Genomic DNA, 19130 nt, shown 5'->3' with positions numbered 1-19130 from the left:
CGTTGACATGGGCCCTTGTGAAAGGAATTAAATGGGGTCCCCCCCCCCATTCAATTCCCCTCACCCCTCTTCGTAGCCCATAGCTTTGGCCCCTTTTGGCCTACAGGCCACGATGCAGTTGCACCGCCTGTGCACTCGATAGCTACACCACTTGGTGCCATCACACATCCTGCGATCCATTCCGTCCGTTGACCTTTTCTCATGAAAATACGTCCGCGTCTCTGCTCCTCTGTGCCTCCATTCCTTCCCTCGGTGCCAGGATTCATGGACTTCATTGTGGAGCCCACGTTCTCTGTGCTCACCGACATGGCCGAGAAGGTGGTGGTGCCCCTGGCAGAGGAAGCGGCCAGGGCCGGCACACCAGGGGTGCCACGCCGCGGCAGGTATTCTAAACTAAACGAAAGCAATTTTTTTTATTTTACCCGGTAAGGCCCCACTGAGCTATGTTGGCTGTTTTCCAGAAGCGACCTGGCCACAAGTGGTAGCTCAACGAAGTGGTTTTATCGTCACGTGGAAATTTATAGCAGACGAATACTCTGAACGCGTGTTTATTCTAATTGTGGAGGGATCACCGCACGCCCACCACACAACTTAAAATAATTACACTAATTGAAGGTTGGAACAAATATTGCTTCTCGTGAATATATGTAGCCCCGGACTATGGTTCAGGTCCCTTTGTTACAAAAAATAAGGGGTACAGATATTTGAAAGGTTAACCAATATTCTGGAGTATTTGGGAACCATTTTTCCATGATATTGGCTCTTATAAGTGATGAATATTTGTATCTAGGACCAACAAACATTTGGTGGGAACATATTCTCTTGACACGTGTACAATAATAAAAATAAAGAAAGTATTCAATTGTTTCAACTTAAGAGCCAAAAAGTAGGACAGAATGTGACCAATAGGAAAATCCACGTTTTTTTTTTCTTCCAAATCCAAGTTTGTTTCTTGACAGGGCATGACCTGATGCAGACAGCAGGCAGGAGGTGTAACTGGGTGATTGGTTGTGATTGCTCACGAGAGACAGCTATTGACAGATGGCTGAATTGCAATATATAAATTGACAATCATCATACATTTGGTTTATTAAAAGCTGTTTGTTTCTATTGTTGTCATACTCGTCATTTTCATGAGCATGTTCTAACCACTGCTGGATGAAAGCTTAAGCACGTCATCGCCAAACTGCATTGTCTTGTGATGCCACAATCCATCTCGCTCCTGCAAATAAGCCGATTTTACCGTGCTATCTACACAATTGTCATCCTTCTGGGAGTGTTTTCCTGCTTTGGCTGCCATTCTGTCACCAGTCTCACTGATCGGCCATCATCATTTTCTAGCAATGTATCCTACCCAAGCCCCCTTCTTAACCGTCAACACGACGTCTCGAATGTGCGTTCATTGCCTTATCCATGCGCGTGTTCCTCTTCATAACTCTCGGTGCAATCTCTGGCGTGCACCTGTCCTACGCTTCTTTGGGCCGCTTTATAGCTCTCATTGCACTTTTCTCTGGCCGTCTCTTTTGTTTCTGCACTGATGGGCGGTCATTACGCATGTGCGCTTCCCTGCACCCTCACGCGCCGCCCGGTGAAGTGCGCCCCGCTCTCCACACAGCGCGGCAACCGTGGAGTGGCACCGCGGCAAGCGCGCGGCGAGCGACGGCTCCGTCACCTCCATCTGCACCGTCGACCTCCTCCAGTTCCGCGCGCTGTGGCAGAATTGCCTCAGCAGCAACAAGGAGCGCTGGAAGGAGCAGGCGGCGGCGGCTGCAACGGCTTTAACCGCGACCCCCACTAGAGGTTACCTGCTACCCAGACTAAACTAAACTATTAAACTGATTTTATTTTACTGGGTAAGGCCCAGGCATCAGTGTCGGGATCAAACCCACGACCTCCTGTATACCAGGCGAGGGAGTTAACAACTCACCACCAAAGCTAGTAACCGGACAGAGCCGCTATAGCCAGATATATTTTGTTGTTGCAGAGACCTGTTTTAGATTGTTTTCCAGAAATGTCCCAATTGTACTATCGGAATCATGTCATGAAACATGGCAGCCGCAACCCTTTGTGTTCGAGACGAGTTTACTAAAGTGGCTATCACAGAGTTCAAACTTAATTTGGAGCTTTCGTGACTGCAGGAATTACTCTTTGGTTCTTTCGGTAAAGTAATGTATAAAGATAAAATAATAAATTAAATACTAGCATACGACGTTTCGATTGCAACACAAGCAATTATCATCAGGTATAAATGAAATAGAAACACAAATCTAGTATACTTAGAAATGTAATGTAATACAATAGAGAGTCGGATAACATAACAGTCAACACCCTACCTGGTTGATTACGTTCTTCCTGAAAATGCTAAATTTGAGAGAGAGATAAAACACAGAACCAGAGACATATAGACAGACATATAAGCAGACAGATATCACAGAGACACATAGAGAAACCACGCCTCTGTGTCGAGGCATTAAATAGAGAGAGGGGGCGGGGGCGGAGAGAGAGGGAGGGGTTAGAGAAATTAGCATGTCAATGAGTGGCACGGTGAGTGGCAAGGTGCAAAAGCTTGAGAGAGAGGGCGGGGGCGGAGAGAGAGGGAGGGGTTAGAGAAATTAGCATGTCAATGAGTGGCACGGTGAGCGGTACGGTGCAAAAGCTTGAAAAAAAAATTAAGAGACAGGGAGAGAGAACTCACTGAATTAAATAACAGAGCAAAATTTCGAAATGTAATGTAATGCAACACAAAGAGTCGGTCAACACACAATTAACGCATAGCCTGGTTGATTACGTTTTTCAAAGATTGCTAAGTTAGAAGTTAAGTGTGACATTTTTAAGAGAGACAAAGCTATCTCTAAGATCCTTTCAAGTAAACCGTGGTCCACGCAGTAGGAGGCAGCAGAATGTTAAATTTTATGTTTAACATTGTTCAGTTTACAGCAGTGGCACATGACGGTCCCCCAGTTTCGATTTAAAGCTTTCGTGACTGCAGGGATTCATCTTCTTGGTTCTTTCGGTAAAGTCACGTAGAAGGAAAATAATAAAAATAAAAATGATGTTTTATTTGTATTATTTTATTATTTCCCTTCTACGTGACTTTACCGAAAGAACCAAGAAGATGGTAAGTTAGATAACGTACCCCTGATTAAACTACCCTAACCCCCCCCCCACCCCTAAAAAAAAATTAATAGCTACGTTTAAAAAATATTAGTTACAAAACTATTATTAGAGAGAGAAGTGAATGCGTTTTGTAACCAGGGGTGGTCTGCGGAAATGTGGTCCACGAACTTTAAGCAAAGTTTGATAAACACAAATGGCTTACACAAAGCGTCTTAGCGGTGTGCGTGTTCTATCCCGAACCACTCCCGATAACTTACAAACGAGCACTTGTGATTCAAAAGAGAACAGACAAAACAGGGGTCGGGAGGGGGGGGAGTTTATATTGTGGTATTTGAACCAATATGTTTTAAGTTTGGTTAAAAAAAATAAAACGCGACTCGCATGACTTGGGGAGACCTTCAACCATCAGTGAATTGCCGGAGTTGTAAATAACAAATATCACAAATTTACTCACTCCTGCACATGGTCTCAACCGATCATAATTGTAAGAGTGATGATGTCATGTGGACAAATAGCAACATTTCGTACGATGTCGTCATCATCATCATAACAATTTGACCTCGTGAGCCGATGTTCCAACAGATGACAAGGAAGCTCCCATGCAGGAGGAGGAAACGACAGCAGTGCCGGCACATGAGCTGCACAGGGAGTCGGACGACGGCAGGCGACAATCCACAGCTGCCCTGGGACAGATCGCCTCCGCCGATCATGCTGACGATGACGCCGATGATGTCAGTCATGGCAGCATGGGCGACCAAGATGAGGGGGGCGTTGAGGACCATAGCGTAGGCGGCGACGATGATCATAACGATGGTGGCAACGATGATGGTGAGGCAGCGGAGAACACGGGAGAAGATCCCGGAGAGAGACTTGCAGAGTGGCGAGAGGGTGGGCACGCCGGGAGGGCGAATGACGTCGAGGTCACCGCCTCGTCGGACGTCTCCCTCCAGTCGGAGCCGTCGCTCACGTCTGACGAGTCCGTGTTGTCCGATTCGAAGGACAAAGAGGACTCGACAATGCTGGAGACAGGTGTGTGTCCCCATCCTCCCCACCCTCCCCACCCAGCCCCCTCCCCACCTAGCCCCTCCCCACCCTCTCCTTCCCACCCAGCCCCTCCCCACCCTCCCCTCCCCACCAAGCCCCTCCCTCCCCACCCATCCCCTCCCTGCACGACGGATGGACGGACACAATAATCCCCTGTAGGCTGGTGGAACCAGTGGGTTCCTACCAGTAATATTGTTTGCGTGCATGAGTCTCAGTGCATACATACTACAGAGCACCATGATTTAACATGGTTCTCAAGGTTTCCTTGTGAGTATGGGTGTACCCAGAGCTTTATTTCAGCCGGGTATGTCTGGGTCGACAATCCAAAATGTATTTCTGTGCCTGGCACACTGCATCTCGTATTCCTCTCACTATATCTGTGACTAGTCGCATTCCAATTGCAGTCTACGAGCGGTCAGGAAAACTTTCGCTAATAAATTTGTTTCTGGGTGTAGTTATGGATTTAGCCATCTATTAAAATGTGTTTGTTTTGCTCTCAGTCTGTGAATGCAATTTCAGGAGTAAGAATAAATTATTTTGTTATTTGTACATGTTTTATTCATGGGCTCACGTGAGCCCTGCAGCCAGTGGCGATGTTGCAATGCGCCACAGTGGTTATTTTTATTTTACCAAGAACCTACATTGAATCGTGAATTAGCATGGCAACAGGAGGTGGGGGCGGATTTGTTACAGACTTATGTTTGAGCATTGCACACTCGGTGGGCCTCTGCCCACATCACTCAGAATGTGCCCGATCTCTTAGTAGCTAAGCAGATTTGAGCCCGGTTAATGCTCGGATGGATGACAGGCTGCTGTAGTTGCATGCGTGCTGGGCAGTGCAGCAAAATCTATTGTTGCACTGTGCATCTATGCTCCATGCCTTCACCCACCCAAACTAACCATCGTGGTAAAGATATGGTCACATACACATGTGCACACCATATGAGCCCCCACCTGCTCAACCTCCCTCAAATGCCGCCTCCATTTCGCTTCGCAGCTTCCTGCTCAGGGAGCCACCAGGTGAGTACTGTGCACTGTGGTAATGGTGCTGGGTATGTTATGCTGCTGCTTCTGCGTACAGGTGAGGCTTCGGTAAGAACCAGTGTGGAAGAAAACGTCTTGTTGGACCATTGACGCCACCACCACCATCATCGACATACTCAGGTGTGGCTAAGGAAGTGGTGCAGTAACTTAGAATTGTTGACATAGGCCCTGGTACAAGATGTGTCCCCCCTATGTCCAATCGCTGTCTCTTCGCCTCACGTGCGCCCGTCTGCCCAACAGTGTGTGCCAGAGGCTCCTCGGGTGTCACATGAGCGGGTTAACCTACACGCCCACCAATCACAGCCACCCGACTGTAGAACTTTGACATTGCCGCCAAACCTGAGTACTCCCCCACCCCCGCAACCTGGTAAGCGCCATCTTGGAAATGCTTAATGTTGATGCCTCCTGCACATAAAGCCAATACTACCAGGCACCCCCCTCCCCCCCAAACCAACAACCAGCACTCTCTCTTATTGGGCAGAACCTGGGCCCCGACGGCTCATAGGTCCCAGTGCAGTTGCACTTTTTGCAGGTTTGATAGCAGCATCACTGGCATGATGAATGATTCTAGATTTGAAGCTTTCGTGACTGCAAGTATTGATATTCTTAGGTTTTTTTCGGTAAAGTCACGTAGGTAAAAAAATAAAATTAAAATTAATAAAAGTAATCTTCTTGGTTCTTTCGGTAAAGTCACGTAGAAGGGAAGTAATAAAATAATAAAAATAAAACATAATAAAACAATTCTCACGACGTTTTGGCCACAACGCAAGCAGCCGTCCTCAGGCGCCTGCAGTCACGAAAGCTTTAAATCGAAAAGTAATAAAAGTAAAATTAAAATAAAATAAAAATCACGACGTTTCGGAGGCAACACAAGCTTCCGTCTTCAGGTGGAACCGTCACAGCACGATAGCTGTTTACTTGATACAGCTATCGTGCTGTGACGGTTCCACCTGAAGACGGAAGCTTGTGTTGCCTCCGAAACGTCGTGATTTTTATTTTATTTTTATTTTACTTTTATTCATTTTATTTTTTATTTTTTACCTACGTGACTTTACCGAAAAAACCTAAGAATATGATGAATGATTCCATGATTTCCTGATGGCCAAGTTGGCCCATGTAGGACCCCCACCATATAAACTTCTCTTTGCACTCTCATTGGGATCATGTTGCGTCAAACATCTTGAAATCTTTTGGCGTTATGGTTCAACAGTCAGTGAGTTTTTCTTGCAATGCTTAATTAGATGCTTGTTATTGTTTTTAACATTGTAGATGTTTATTTTGTCATTTCGTTTTTCTGTCATCACATTCTTGGGGGCGAATGCCCCAGAGATTGTTTTATTCTTCCACGCTGGCATTGCGAGGTGTCTTCACTGTTCACTGCACGTCTGCTAAGTGGGCAGCGGCTGCTTTGTGCGTGATGTGGTTTTGTAATCTGTGCCAATGTTTTGTCTTTTGCAGGACTGACAGTGTGAAGAGTCAAATGTGAAGTTGCAAATATAGTGAAACAAACAAGTGGGAAAGAGGGAGGAGAGGACGGGGGAAAGAGGCGAGCACAAGGGGGCTAAAGTCGTTTGGTTTCAGCAATGTATGGGCATGCTCACAGGTTAAATGTTTGTCATGACCATGGGCAAGCTCAGAAACAGCCTTTTCCACTCAAACTGGACAATCAAACCAATAAACCGGGAATCACACGTTACATAGCTCTGATCTGAGTCGCAGACCGGTGTACAAAGAAATCCCTTTACCGTGGGTCAGTTTCTCGACAATATTTTGTTATTAAGCTTGTTACATTTGCAAATGTGTACGATGGCTGACATCTGTACTGGAACATTGCCCACAATTGTGGCTGTAACCCTGTTGGTGTTAAAGCTGACACGGAGTTGCAGTTAACTGTCAACACTGAAATCATAAAGGACTACAATTAAACGGAACATGTATCAATTAGTCTGTTTAAAAAAAGTCGTGTACGTGAAATGTATGAAAAAGTCCACCATTATTTAATTTACGGGATTGTGAATTTGTTTATGGGTCTGATTTTCCACGAATCACATTTGGTAAAAAAAAATGGTCCCTTCAGTCTTATGCTCATGTGAAGGTAAAATGTTATATGTACTGCAGGGCAACGCATGTGACTGAAAAATCATGTTTTATTGCAGAGAATGTCAACAGCATACGTGTGGTGTATTTAATTATTTAGAATGTTTTTAGTTTGTGAAATAGAAAAGTAAAACAATGATAAACACTACTTGCGAGGAGATGTTAAGGTTTGCAAAACCACTCCTCTTTACTCCGTTCATCCAAACTCCATCTAACATAAAAAAAATGATCTTGCATCACACACACACATTGTAAATTGGCCTGTTATATTCCGGCTGCTGCATTAAGACTTTGCCTCTGAGCAGCACTCTAATAATTAAACAAATACTGTTTCAGCACCGTTTGCATCATAGCTGCTTTGCGAGTGTAAACGTGTTGGTGTTTGAAATACATTCTGGCCGGACAGCAAGGAGGGCATTAAGATGTGTACTCGCAGTTCGTTATGCTGCAGCAGCAGCTCGTGGATTCGTTGACTGACATGAGTCGGGCACTATAGCGACGGTCGTTCTGACATCAAGAGAGAAAATCCACGCGGGTTTCTGTGGCGTAAGGAAAAAAAAACCAAGAGACATTTAGGGCTCGATTTAATAGTAAATGCTTTTGGTATAAATGACCACACACATAATCAAAATACGACGTGACTTCGTGTTCTGTTTTGTTAATGTTATTTCTTTGTACTTAATTATTGTTCATAAGTTGCTGTGCATAATAAACCAGAGGCACTCAGCAGTGCTGACTTTTGCAACATTTCCATTTGATTGTAGCGTTCGTGCAATTCGGTATAGCGGTAATTTAATCAAACGCATTTATTTCATACGAGTTCATGAAGCCTGTCTTCGCCAGGCAAAAGTTTTCAATATATAATAAAGGTGATATGAATTTTTACAAGTTTTATCTACGATCTGACATTAACAACTACTCAAAAAATGTGTATTTTTTCGCAAATAAAAACTAACATTGTCGACGATAAATTTCTTATATTTAAAGACTTATCCATGGGAAACTACTTAATTTAAAGATTCCATTCTTTTTTTATTCGAAAGAACAAAAACTAATTAAGTTAATACTGTATGAGGGGAAATTCTTATCGTTTACAGATTTGAACATGAGAAAATGCGTATTTTTTCGTTCAAAATCGCTTGAATCTGAATAATTTACAAAACAATAAAAGATAGAACAATTGCTCTTGCTTTAATTTTTATTATTTGCTGTTTAACGCTTTATCAAACGAAAAAGACCGCAATGTATATATTTTGAACGGTTTCTGGATGGCACTCACAAACATTTTTATGGGGAACAATATCGAGGTTTGGAGGCCTTAAAATGAAAAATATCGGCTTTTATGATTTTCCCTGTTTGTGTCCTAAAAACTACATACGTACCAAATTTCAGCTTTCTACTTTGTCGGGAGGTATCCTAGATGTTTTTGAGACATACAGATTAAGCTATTTATTTATATAGATAATGTTGAAATCCCACAGTTTTGTGCTGAAGGAAATATAGCATTAGGTCTACTGAAAAAACATTGTGCAGAGCTGCCCTGCTGGTTTTCCTAGTAAAACATTACTCCTGCATGTCTACCGTTGTGTGATGAATCAGCCCAGATATTTTGAGATTTTACTTTTCAGCCACAGGTGCTCAAGACACCGCATAACGTTTCAGAGTTAAGTGTTTTTTGTGTGCGCTTGTGTATGTGTGTGTGGGGAGCGGTAGTGTAGCGGTTATCGCGCTGCACTACTAACCTGGCGAACTGGGTTTGATTTCCGCTCACGGCCAACACCAGTGACGATTATCTGAACTGGTCTTGGGCCTCCCCTAGGTCGACTCAACCTCAAATGAGTACCCGGTGCGGTGTGTAAACATCGTCACTCGGGAGACAAAGCCGCCAGGCTTGGTGCTGGTCACCCACCCCCTCGTGTGCCGTGCCAGCCTTCATAGGTGCTCGCTAACAGCACAGGCTATAGGGGGATCTTTGTCTTTTGTGTGTGTGTGTGATGCAGTTAATTCACCGTGCTACACTCCCAACACCCTCGTTTATTTTACTATCTATCATATACACTTTAAATGGACCCTACCTTGGTCACCCTAAAATAAAGACTGTGGCGGTGTTTGTGCATCAGCACTGCCTGTGATGCTGGCCACACAACCACCTCAAGTTTCGTGCTCACCTTCAGAAGTTTTTGTTAGCTGCGGTTTTTCCCATGCGTTTTTTTTAGGCTTAAAATATTATCTTTGTCCTTGGCCTAAAACACAAGTCGTCGTGATTTAAAGCTTTCCTGACTGCAGGGATTCATCTTCTTGGTTCTTTCGGTAAAGTCACGTAGAAGGGAAGTAATAAAATAATAAAAATAAACATAATAAAATTAAAATTAATTTTATTATGTTATATTTTTATTATTTTAAAATTAATTTTATTATGTTTTATTTTTATTATTTTATTACTTCCCTTCTACGTGACTTTACCGAAAGAACCAATTAGACAAGTCGTCGTGCTTGGTTACTCGCTCCAAAGGATGCTGTATGGGCCAGGTACACTTTGCTCCAATGTACTATCAAGATTAAGGATAATATAATCCTATAGCCGTAGCTTATTTGTTTCCAACAAGAAAGATGGCTGATGCAGAGTAATACCTGTGTTGTATAAATAACTGCACGTGATATCTTTGTGTCGTATCATTCACTGTGCCAAACCCCAGCAGACATAATTTCTCTGCTCCCGCATTCCGTCCATCGATCCGTGCTTCATGGACGATAAACGTGTGTGTGTGTGTGTTGAGAGCTACGATGTCTCATTGTCTATTGTTGTAGATAATTATAATTTAACCCCACTGAAGACTTGTACCTCCTTGGCCACCTGGCACACAACTGTCATCCAAAAGAAATCTGGCCTTGAAATCAACTTCGAAAACTGGAAGACTCGCATCAAATCATATCAGTTTATCTAGCAAGGTAAAAATGGCACGTATACTCTGTTGTGATTGCAAATAGTGCTGGAAATCCCAAATCCCTTTTTCAGCACGGTAAACCTGCTCCTGCGTCCCCATAGCCCAGCTTCCTCCACTACTTTCATTAGTTGCAAAGTGTGAACTCACCTTCTATTTCTCTGAAGAATTAAGAAAATCAGGAATGGCAAATCTAGTGCCTGACTCTGGTCCTCCTATTGCCAGTCTTCTGCCTGCCCGCCACCTTCCCTTGACATTCCTCAACCTGTTACCATCGACAGCATCACGACAATCATCTCCAGCCTAAGAAATTCTTAAATTCTTGATTTTATACCCAACAAACGCATCCTACCCATCCTGGTACTATACTTTACCAGCTGTGTCAAGGTATTCATCTAATCCCTCATGTGAAACACCCAACGCAGAAGATCCCTGGTTTTTATCTTCCACGAAGCTCATGCTCCACCCTAAACCACATATCCGCACAAACCATGGCAGATGCGGATACCTAATGCACAAATGGAACATTAAAAACTCTCCAGGAGTGTGCGACTGTGGTCATCCATAACGGACCATACAACATATAAACGACGCAATGTCCGATCCACAAATACGGAGACATCACAGCGACGATACACTACTCCACTACGCCTGATGCGGTTATTTGGCTTGACCACCTCAATGTGAAATTGTAGTCGTAGCTCTGTATCTACGTCAGCCGCCGTACGAAAGACGAAGCTCTCATTAGGCTTGTGTCACTACTTAAAATTTACAAACTGGACTGGAACATCCCTGCAAATGTTGATCTCATCTTAAAACCTGTCTTGCCTTAGAAATCTCTGACATGGCGCTGACAAAGAGTGTGCGAAACCTTGACGCTGTCATTACTCCTGACGCCTTGTTATCTTTCCACATACCTCAATTCTCCAGAACATTCTTACGTCCATCTGCGCAACGTCTCACGCATCCACATTTCTCTAACCAAGCAGCTACTGAGGAGACCCTCGTCATTTCGATTTAAAGCTTTCATGACTGCAGGGATTCATCTTCTTGGTTCTTTCGGTAAAGTCACGTAGAAGGGAAATAATAAAATAATAAAAATAAAACATAATAAAATAATTCTCACGACGTTTCGGCCACAACACAAGCAGCCGTCCTCAGGTGCTTGCGTTGTGGCCGAAACGTCGTGAGAATTATTTTATTATGTTTTATTTTTATTATTTTATTATTCCCCTTCTACGTGACTTTACCGAAAGAACCAAGAAGATGAGATCATCCTCGTCTATGTTTCCATCACATCCTGACTCAAGTACCGCGACACTCTTCGCTGTGACCTAACAAAGTCTCAGTCCTAAATTCCCGGTGATATAAAAAAGATGTCCCTGCCAATCAATACTCCTCACAGAAATTCTAGATTTGAAGCTTTCGTGACTGCAAGGATTCATACTCTTAGTTTTTTCGGTAAAGTCACGTAGGTAAAAAAATGAAATAAAAATAATAAAAATCACGACGTTTCGGAGGCAACACAAATCTCCGTCATCAGGTGGGACCGTCACAGCCAGATTTGCTGTATCAAGTGAGGCAGGGATTCCAATCAAGTGAGGCAGGGATTCCAATCCCTGCCTCACTTGATACAGCAAATCTAGCTGTTCCAATCCCTGCCTCACTTGATACAGCAAATCTGGCTGTGACGGTCCCACCTGATGACGGAGACTTGTGTTGCCTCCGAAACTTCGTGATTATTATTATTTTATTTTTATTAATTTTAATTTCACTTTTTTTACCTACGTGACTTTACCGAAAAAACTAAGAGTATGAATCCTCACAGAAAACCAGTAAATGAGGCCGCACCACCCCCCAATACTCTTAAAACCTCCACCGGCTCCCAATCCAACCCCAGAATAGCTTCGAGAATCGCCTTTCCCGTCTTCAAGAGCCTCGGTGGGCTCGCTCCTGCCTCGCTATTCCTTCTCAACTCCCTCTGATTGCCTCCACGCAGTCTCCGCTCCAACAACCAAGGCGATCTGTCGAAGCCCCCAGCCAACTTTTGTTCGGTGGGAGTTGTACATTCCTCTCTGCTACCTCAATAGTCTGGAAATCCCTTCCCCCCAGCCGTCAGTGTTTTCAGCTCACATTACCGACTCGCATCCAGGCCTAAGACATTCCTCGTAATCATCTGCGTGTGACTGCGGACTGCATCTTTATAAAAAAAAAATGTGGCAAACAGTTTCTATCGAGCATCGTGAAATGCTGTCACACCTTTCTCACGCTAGCTGCGCGACATTACAGTTAAGGCATTACACATTTTGTACTTTATTCATGCTTCAAATTAACAACCTTTCATTTCTCAGTGGGCGCCCAGTACTCTGTTTAATTGGCTCAGTGATTTTTGTTCATCTTTGCATGCTATTCTATTCCATTGTTACCGAAAGACCCAAAGAGTATTTTTTATTGTATTATTTTTTATGTTTTATTTTTATTATTTTATTATCTCCCTTCTACGTGACTTTACCGAAAGAACCAAGAATATAGATAGTCCACAGTTAAAATCTTCAACTCTCGATCACTTTAAAATTCCAAACACTAGATTTTACAATCTGAATTGATATTTAAACTGGAGCAATTCAGTCAAGAGAGTTGAATATTTTAACTGTGGACTATCTATATTCTTGGTTCTTTCGGTAAAGTCACGTAGAAGGGAAATAATAAAATAATAAAAATATAACACTTTTTTCAAAATTTCTTGCTGTGGATTTCACACCTTATGATGATTGCTTGTGTTGCAATCGAAACGTCGTGAGAATTTTTTATTGTGTTATATTGTTCTTATTTTATTATCTCCCTTCTACGTGACTTTACCGAAAGAACCAAGAAGATGAATCCCTGCTTTCACGAAAGCTTTAAATCGAAAAGTATGTTTAGAATTTATTTCGCGCCCTTTCCGAATGACAATAATCATCAGAACGTGGGTGCCTGGCAGCCTATGCTGTGAACTGCACTGGGCTCAAACGGCCGCGTAGGAAAGCGTTGCTCATAATCATGCCGATAAAAAACTCGAGTCACAAATTGTGCAGGCGAGCATCTGCAAATGCCGGCTCCCCAATGTGCATTCATGCTGTACCGCGTGTATCGTTCAGTACGATGTCCGACGTTTTTTCTCCGCGTGCTGGGAGCTTCTTCAGGAACCGAATGAAGCAGCTTACTTTTTATTTCATGGAGAGTGGGTGAAAAATGTCGGGCATGCAAAACGACGCGTCCGTCCGCACAACCGCACAAACACCCACACAGTAGCTTACGTGAAACGGTTTCGGAACTGCGGGAGTCTGCTTAGCTTTTGTCAAATCCATTGACTGAGACTTGGAGAATCCAGAAAAGAAAACAATTCCACTGTTATTTAGGCCCGGTTATCAGTTACAAAAAATAATTTAAAAATATGTGTTATGGAAAGGATTGGTTTTAAGACAATTGTTACCGCATAATGTAATTTGGTAACTCTTGTCCACTTACCCCTTATGGAATTGTCTAATTGTTAACTTTTTCACGAGGAATTTGCAAGGCCAAATTAACTCCCTTACCTAGTATAACTCTCTCGCCTGCTATACAGGAGGTCATGGCTTCGATCCCGACCCTGACGCCTGCTGTATATTAGGAGTTTACGTGTTCTCTCCGTGCTCGAGTGGATTTTTCTCTGGGTCCTCCGGTTTTCCCCTCCACATTTAGAATCAACATGTGGTTAGAGTATTTGGCTGCTATCAATTTCCACATGATGAGCCACTTCATTGGGCTATCATTTGTAGCCAGGTCGCTTCTGAAAAAGAGCTACATAGCTCAGTAGGCCTTACCTGATAAAATAAAAATTATTTATTGTTTTGGTTTAGATATACATGAGAAAATGTTATTCAGAAAAAATACATTGCATATTTCTTGAGTCATGTAGCATCCATTAAATCTTTCAAGAAATTTTTATTTTGAGAATGAAAATAAAAAAAATTGTGCTCACTGCTGCATTTTCTATGGAAACGTGTTACGGTAATCCTCACTTTTTCTACAATGAATGTCAACTTAAATATACAAAACAAGTTTCTCCCATTGATGTCAGCAATTGATGGGCGAGCTAAAAATGAGTTTGGCTGGGGAGGTGTGACGAGATTTATTTGCAGTCACCAAATCTTCTGCGGCCATTTGACGAAGTGAAATCGGACATGTAACATTTCGTCACATCAAGACAGAACCCCTTTTCCGTGAAATTGTTTTCTCGTGCTGAGCTAATCTGCGTCGCTCACCAGTTGAAAAAAAGGTTCTCGGTCAATGTGTTAGCTGAGTAATAATTTCTGTAGTCGCCTAGTGCGATTACTGCGAAAAAACTTGGAGGCAGAGGAAGGACGAACGGAGGACAGAAAAAGGTGGAGGACACTTGGCAGTGCCGGTAAGACTGATTAAACCAAGGATGTATGGCGTTCGAGGCCATTATAGATAAGTGCTGTGAACCAACTCATCCATGCCACACGAAACTTTGGACTGCCAAAATTGCATGACATTTTATTTCTTCTCTGAGTGCCTCGGAGATCAGAGCATTGAACTGACACTGCCAAAATGCCGGGTTCAGCTCTGAGCAGCCACCCCAGGACTCTTGTAAGTTGATGGTCCCAGCCAGGTAAACTCGTGGCTGCACACAAAAACCTATCGTATAACATTTGGTTTTGCACTTAACATTGTATTTCTGAAAAATACAAAATATCAGTTTGGCTGGCTTGAAATGTACATTACTCTTCATTAGTGTAGTTGGGAATGTCATGTCTCTTAATATGCATACGAGATCAATTGAGGGGATCTCAGAAGCAGTTTTGTCATAGCTACTTCTGCAGACCATTCCCTAACACACTGCTCTGCGAGTACTGAAGGGATTCTTACACTCACAGCATAACACTATCAAAATAAAATTGTGCACGAAGAAATAGTAATAAGAAATATCTTGTTGCATGTAGAATACGTGCCTTGAACAATGACCATGAAATGCATTCAATACAATTTATGCAAATGATACGACCGTGTTACATTACTCACGATGTGGACAAAAGTACAAAGTGCATCGGTAACAAAAACATGAATACGAGAGGGAGTAATGGAGGGAAGCAAAGTAAAACAATATTGAGTTGAATCGTGACTCCACATCGAGGCAATTCACAAAATCGCCGGGGGGTAAATCGTTCCGTGCTCCGTAATTGGGCGAGCAGCAACGGAGGCACGGCGCGAAGGACGTGGGTCGTGCCGTGCGGTGTCTCTTCACAATCATAATCAGAATGTGTAGACTGCAGGAGGAATCCTATGGGCTATGAAGTTGAGCAAGTTACAACAGCAAATCATACAATAGGAGTGCAACATAGAGAAAATGGTAGGCGAGTTACTAAATATCAATAAGAACTAAAATCATTATATGAGTCTAATTTATCAAGATTGGGCAAGGCAGCAAAACAACAACACAGTCCCAGACCATCCCAAGATACCACCTCACAGTAGTAATCCCTCAATAAGATGGCACATTAATATTGAATTATTGACACACGGCTAACGATCAAAGTTTGCAAATCACATTTGCAAATGTGACCTCCGTATCCAGCACGAGTCTTCTGCTTTCATCATATTTTTTAAAGGAAGATTTACGATGCTAAGGGAGGAAACAAAGGTTGTTTCCAAAACGTTGCACGTGGTCACCTCCTCGTGCGGTGCCTTCTCCATCACCTGTGCCATCAGGCGCGGGAGGGAGGGGGGTGGACGCTTGGAGACAGCAACTCATGTGCTGTGATCTTCATTTTCTTTTCGAGATGCAATATTTTCACGACAGGTTTGAAAGAGTGCAAGCGACTGTTTAGGTCCGTATTACCAGATACTGTAGACATATGGACCCCCCTTGAGAGAAAGACCATCTTTGCTTTTGTCCAATGTGTGCTTGTGTCAAATCCTCCCCAAGTTTAGCATAAACGTCCACCACCACCCACTCGAAGCCACCACCAGACAACACGAACGAACCATAGGGGCCTTGCAGTGAACACACGGTAGGAGTCCTCTCACTCTCTCTCACCCGAGTACAAAATTCCAAAACCACACTCTGGCTTGAGACTGGGCCTCGTGCGTGCTCAAGCTCCTCTGAGATCCAAATGCCCGCTCCACCCCTATTTTATCACCTCGTTCTTTCCAAGACCTTCCACACCCTCTGTCTTGCTGTCTCCTCCACCCGCCCCCTCGAGATATCCCCCCCCCAAAAAAAAATACCCAACTCATACTTATACGCTCACCTTAGGCCCAATTCAATCCACGAGCCACTACACCTCGAGCAGAAGTTGTCCATTACCTCCCCCCCACTACCCCCACCAGTGTAAGTATGTGTTGCTTATATTAGAATTGTGCTTATACAAGGTGTGGATATTTCCAGCTTCTGCTGCACAGGTTAGATAGAAATGTATGCCAGTTTCTAAATTCGTCGCAGGATACGGAGGGTGGGCTGTGTTTTTGAGGGCTCTGTTCAAATGTCACACCAATGGCGTGTAACTGTAATTCGTGAGTTTTCCGTTTATAATATGCTCCTATTAAAAATGGAACAAGGTCAACTGCTCTCAGATCAGGTCCCAGCCAAGCGTGCTGACCTCACACCCACAATCATCGGTGCGCGAACTTAACATTAAAATAATAACCACAATAACACAGCAACTATAAACATTGTTGATAGGTTTGTGTTACCATCGTATGCAGACCAATTGTAGTATCCTCTATCAGTGTTTCTAAATGGAAGGGTTTTTTTGTTAACAGATCAAATTGTCCACTCACCTGAACAGTGTACCTTGATGACTCTTTCCCCGTCAGGGAAAAAACATCAAGGGCAAACATTGTGATTTGCATCCATTATTTACAATTGTGCGAATTTTTTTCAGCTACTCATGCACATCCGTGTATTCTCATGAAATTTTAGTGTGCGATTTTTTTCTTGAATTCTTGTGTTCTATTCTTCATAAGCACAGCCTCAGCTGAGTTTCAGTATTTAATCATGTATATCTTTGGCAGAGAACCCTGAAGCAGCTTTATATCTGGATATGCATATTGCACTTGGTAACGACCCGAGCTTATCTATTTACAATTATGTTGTGTCTAGTGGAATTGCACGTATAATAGTAAATACTAGACCAAAACAATTAATTCCCCAGCGATATAAAGAATTGTTACCATTCGAAATCTCAATTATATTAAAAATATATATATGTTTTTGTCCCGTTATTGCCAACGCGTTTGTATAGTGTTGCTTACTGTATTCACCCAAATCTAACAGTGACCTATCATTTTAATGTACAGTAATTGACATTAATAACATCTTCAATTACATACATAATTTGATACGTGTGTTGTATAAGCATAATAACCTATGTCAGTTCACGAATCCATGCCTAGTTGGTTTCCTAGTTAGAGTGTAGCACCTACCTCAGTCATCGTCACCCCCCCCCCCCCCCAATTTCGTGGCACACCGTAACGCAGCGTTCTTCATTGCAAGGCTCAGCGGGCCACTTGGCGGCCCCTGGTGGCCTTTAGTGCGGCCCCTGACGTGCGCCAGGGGTCGCAAACGGGTTTTGATTCCTTACCCGCACCCATACCCGGCCGCACCAGGGTCGCAAACGGGTACCCGTACCCGGCCGTACCCGTACCCGGCCGGGTACAGGTAGGGTACGGGTATCGGGTGCCTGATTGCGACCTCTGGGATGAAGCCATGTTGCAGGCGCGGGTGGGTTGATTCTAGGAACTTGAATTGTGAGAAGAGACAAGACGTTGGGAAATGAGTGACAAACAGTTACTCACCAGTGACTCACGGTCGACCCGTACCCGGCCGCACCAGGGTCGCAAACGGGTACCCGTACCCGGCCGGGTACGGGTAGCCGGGTATCGGGTAGGGTACGGGTATCGGGTACCCGGTTGCGACCTCTGACGTGCACCCCCCGACAATACACAACGTGTGAACACCCCCCCACCCCCCCATCATCATCGTCGTCATAATCGTGCTGTTGTTTCAAATGTGTGGCGGCCCTCACGCTGATGGTGTCTGATGGGTGAAAGTGGCCCCCCCTCTTAAAATGACGGAACAACACTGCCGTAAAACATTCGCATCAATAGGTTAATAATTTAATTAACTCTTAATCTCATGCCGCAGTTGTGAAATGTATGCCCCATTTAGCATGAGGTGTGCATAAGAGACAGGTTTGGTTCCACCCGTGCGACTCGGTGCACTTAACAATTGCCAATGCTGCTGTGGCGTCGTGGTCGGCACACTGGCAGTGCAGAGGTAAGATCATAAAAATGAGAATCTCTATCCTGGAGAAATCCGATGAGCTATGAAGTTCTTTTTCACAGATATCCAGTCGGGGCAGGTCATGAAGTTACAACAACAAGTACAGAAAAGCAGGTCGCTGCTGCGTTTTCCTGGCGCGGCAGTTGTCATTCAATTGTGCAGGATTCTGAACCCCCCCCCCCTGTCCACTCAGCAGTATAAATAAAACTAAAAAAAAATTATGTTACCACAATCGGCAGATCAAGTGCGGTGGGGAAAACTGTGGATACTCCACCTCTGCTACGATGCCCAGCCAGTGTGGAAGAGTAGGCCAAATACCCTGTTGAGGGGCTCTCCAGAGCTGCCTCTATTCCGAGGCCCTTCTGCCAGCGGTGATGTGAGCACGCGACTTCAGGACCGCACTTTAACCTGTTTAATGGAAGCTTATATTGATTTAATGTTGTAGCGTTAACAAGTCACGTGTTTACATGTTGTAGTGCTCGTACATTTTCACGTTTGAACAATAAATAATTGAGCTCTTCTCCATCCACCTCCACCAGCTCATATCCCCCGTGGTCACA

General features: G+C 43.7%; 1 protein-coding gene across 10 annotated transcripts in view; it reads left to right on the top strand.

The window, feature by feature from the left end:
* Positions 1 to 9604, top strand: part of LOC144933790 (dual specificity calcium/calmodulin-dependent 3',5'-cyclic nucleotide phosphodiesterase 1A-like) — a 180963-nt gene extending 171359 nt beyond the window's left edge. For 9 of the 10 annotated variants that reach the window (XM_078858946.1, XM_078858964.1, XM_078858918.1 and 6 more), the window contains 5 exons: positions 260 to 383; positions 1595 to 1800; positions 3700 to 4146; positions 5243 to 5325; positions 6664 to 9604. In XM_078858946.1, coding sequence (XP_078715072.1) covers positions 260 to 383; positions 1595 to 1800; positions 3700 to 4146; positions 5243 to 5295 — 830 coding nt within the window. In that variant the 3' untranslated portion in view covers positions 5296 to 5325; positions 6664 to 9604. The remainder of the gene's footprint in view (positions 1 to 259; positions 384 to 1594; positions 1801 to 3699; positions 4147 to 5242; positions 5326 to 6663) is intronic. The other variant, XM_078858927.1, reaches the window with a different exon arrangement.
* The last annotated feature ends 9526 nt before the right edge of the window (positions 9605 to 19130 follow it).

This window comes from Lampetra fluviatilis, chromosome 1 (assembly GCF_964198595.1).
Source record: "Lampetra fluviatilis chromosome 1, kcLamFluv1.1, whole genome shotgun sequence".
NCBI classification, from domain to species: Eukaryota; Metazoa; Chordata; class Hyperoartia; order Petromyzontiformes; family Petromyzontidae; genus Lampetra; species Lampetra fluviatilis.
The sequence above is the reverse complement of the archived record's forward strand: the minus strand, read 5'-3'. Positions and strand labels throughout refer to the sequence as shown.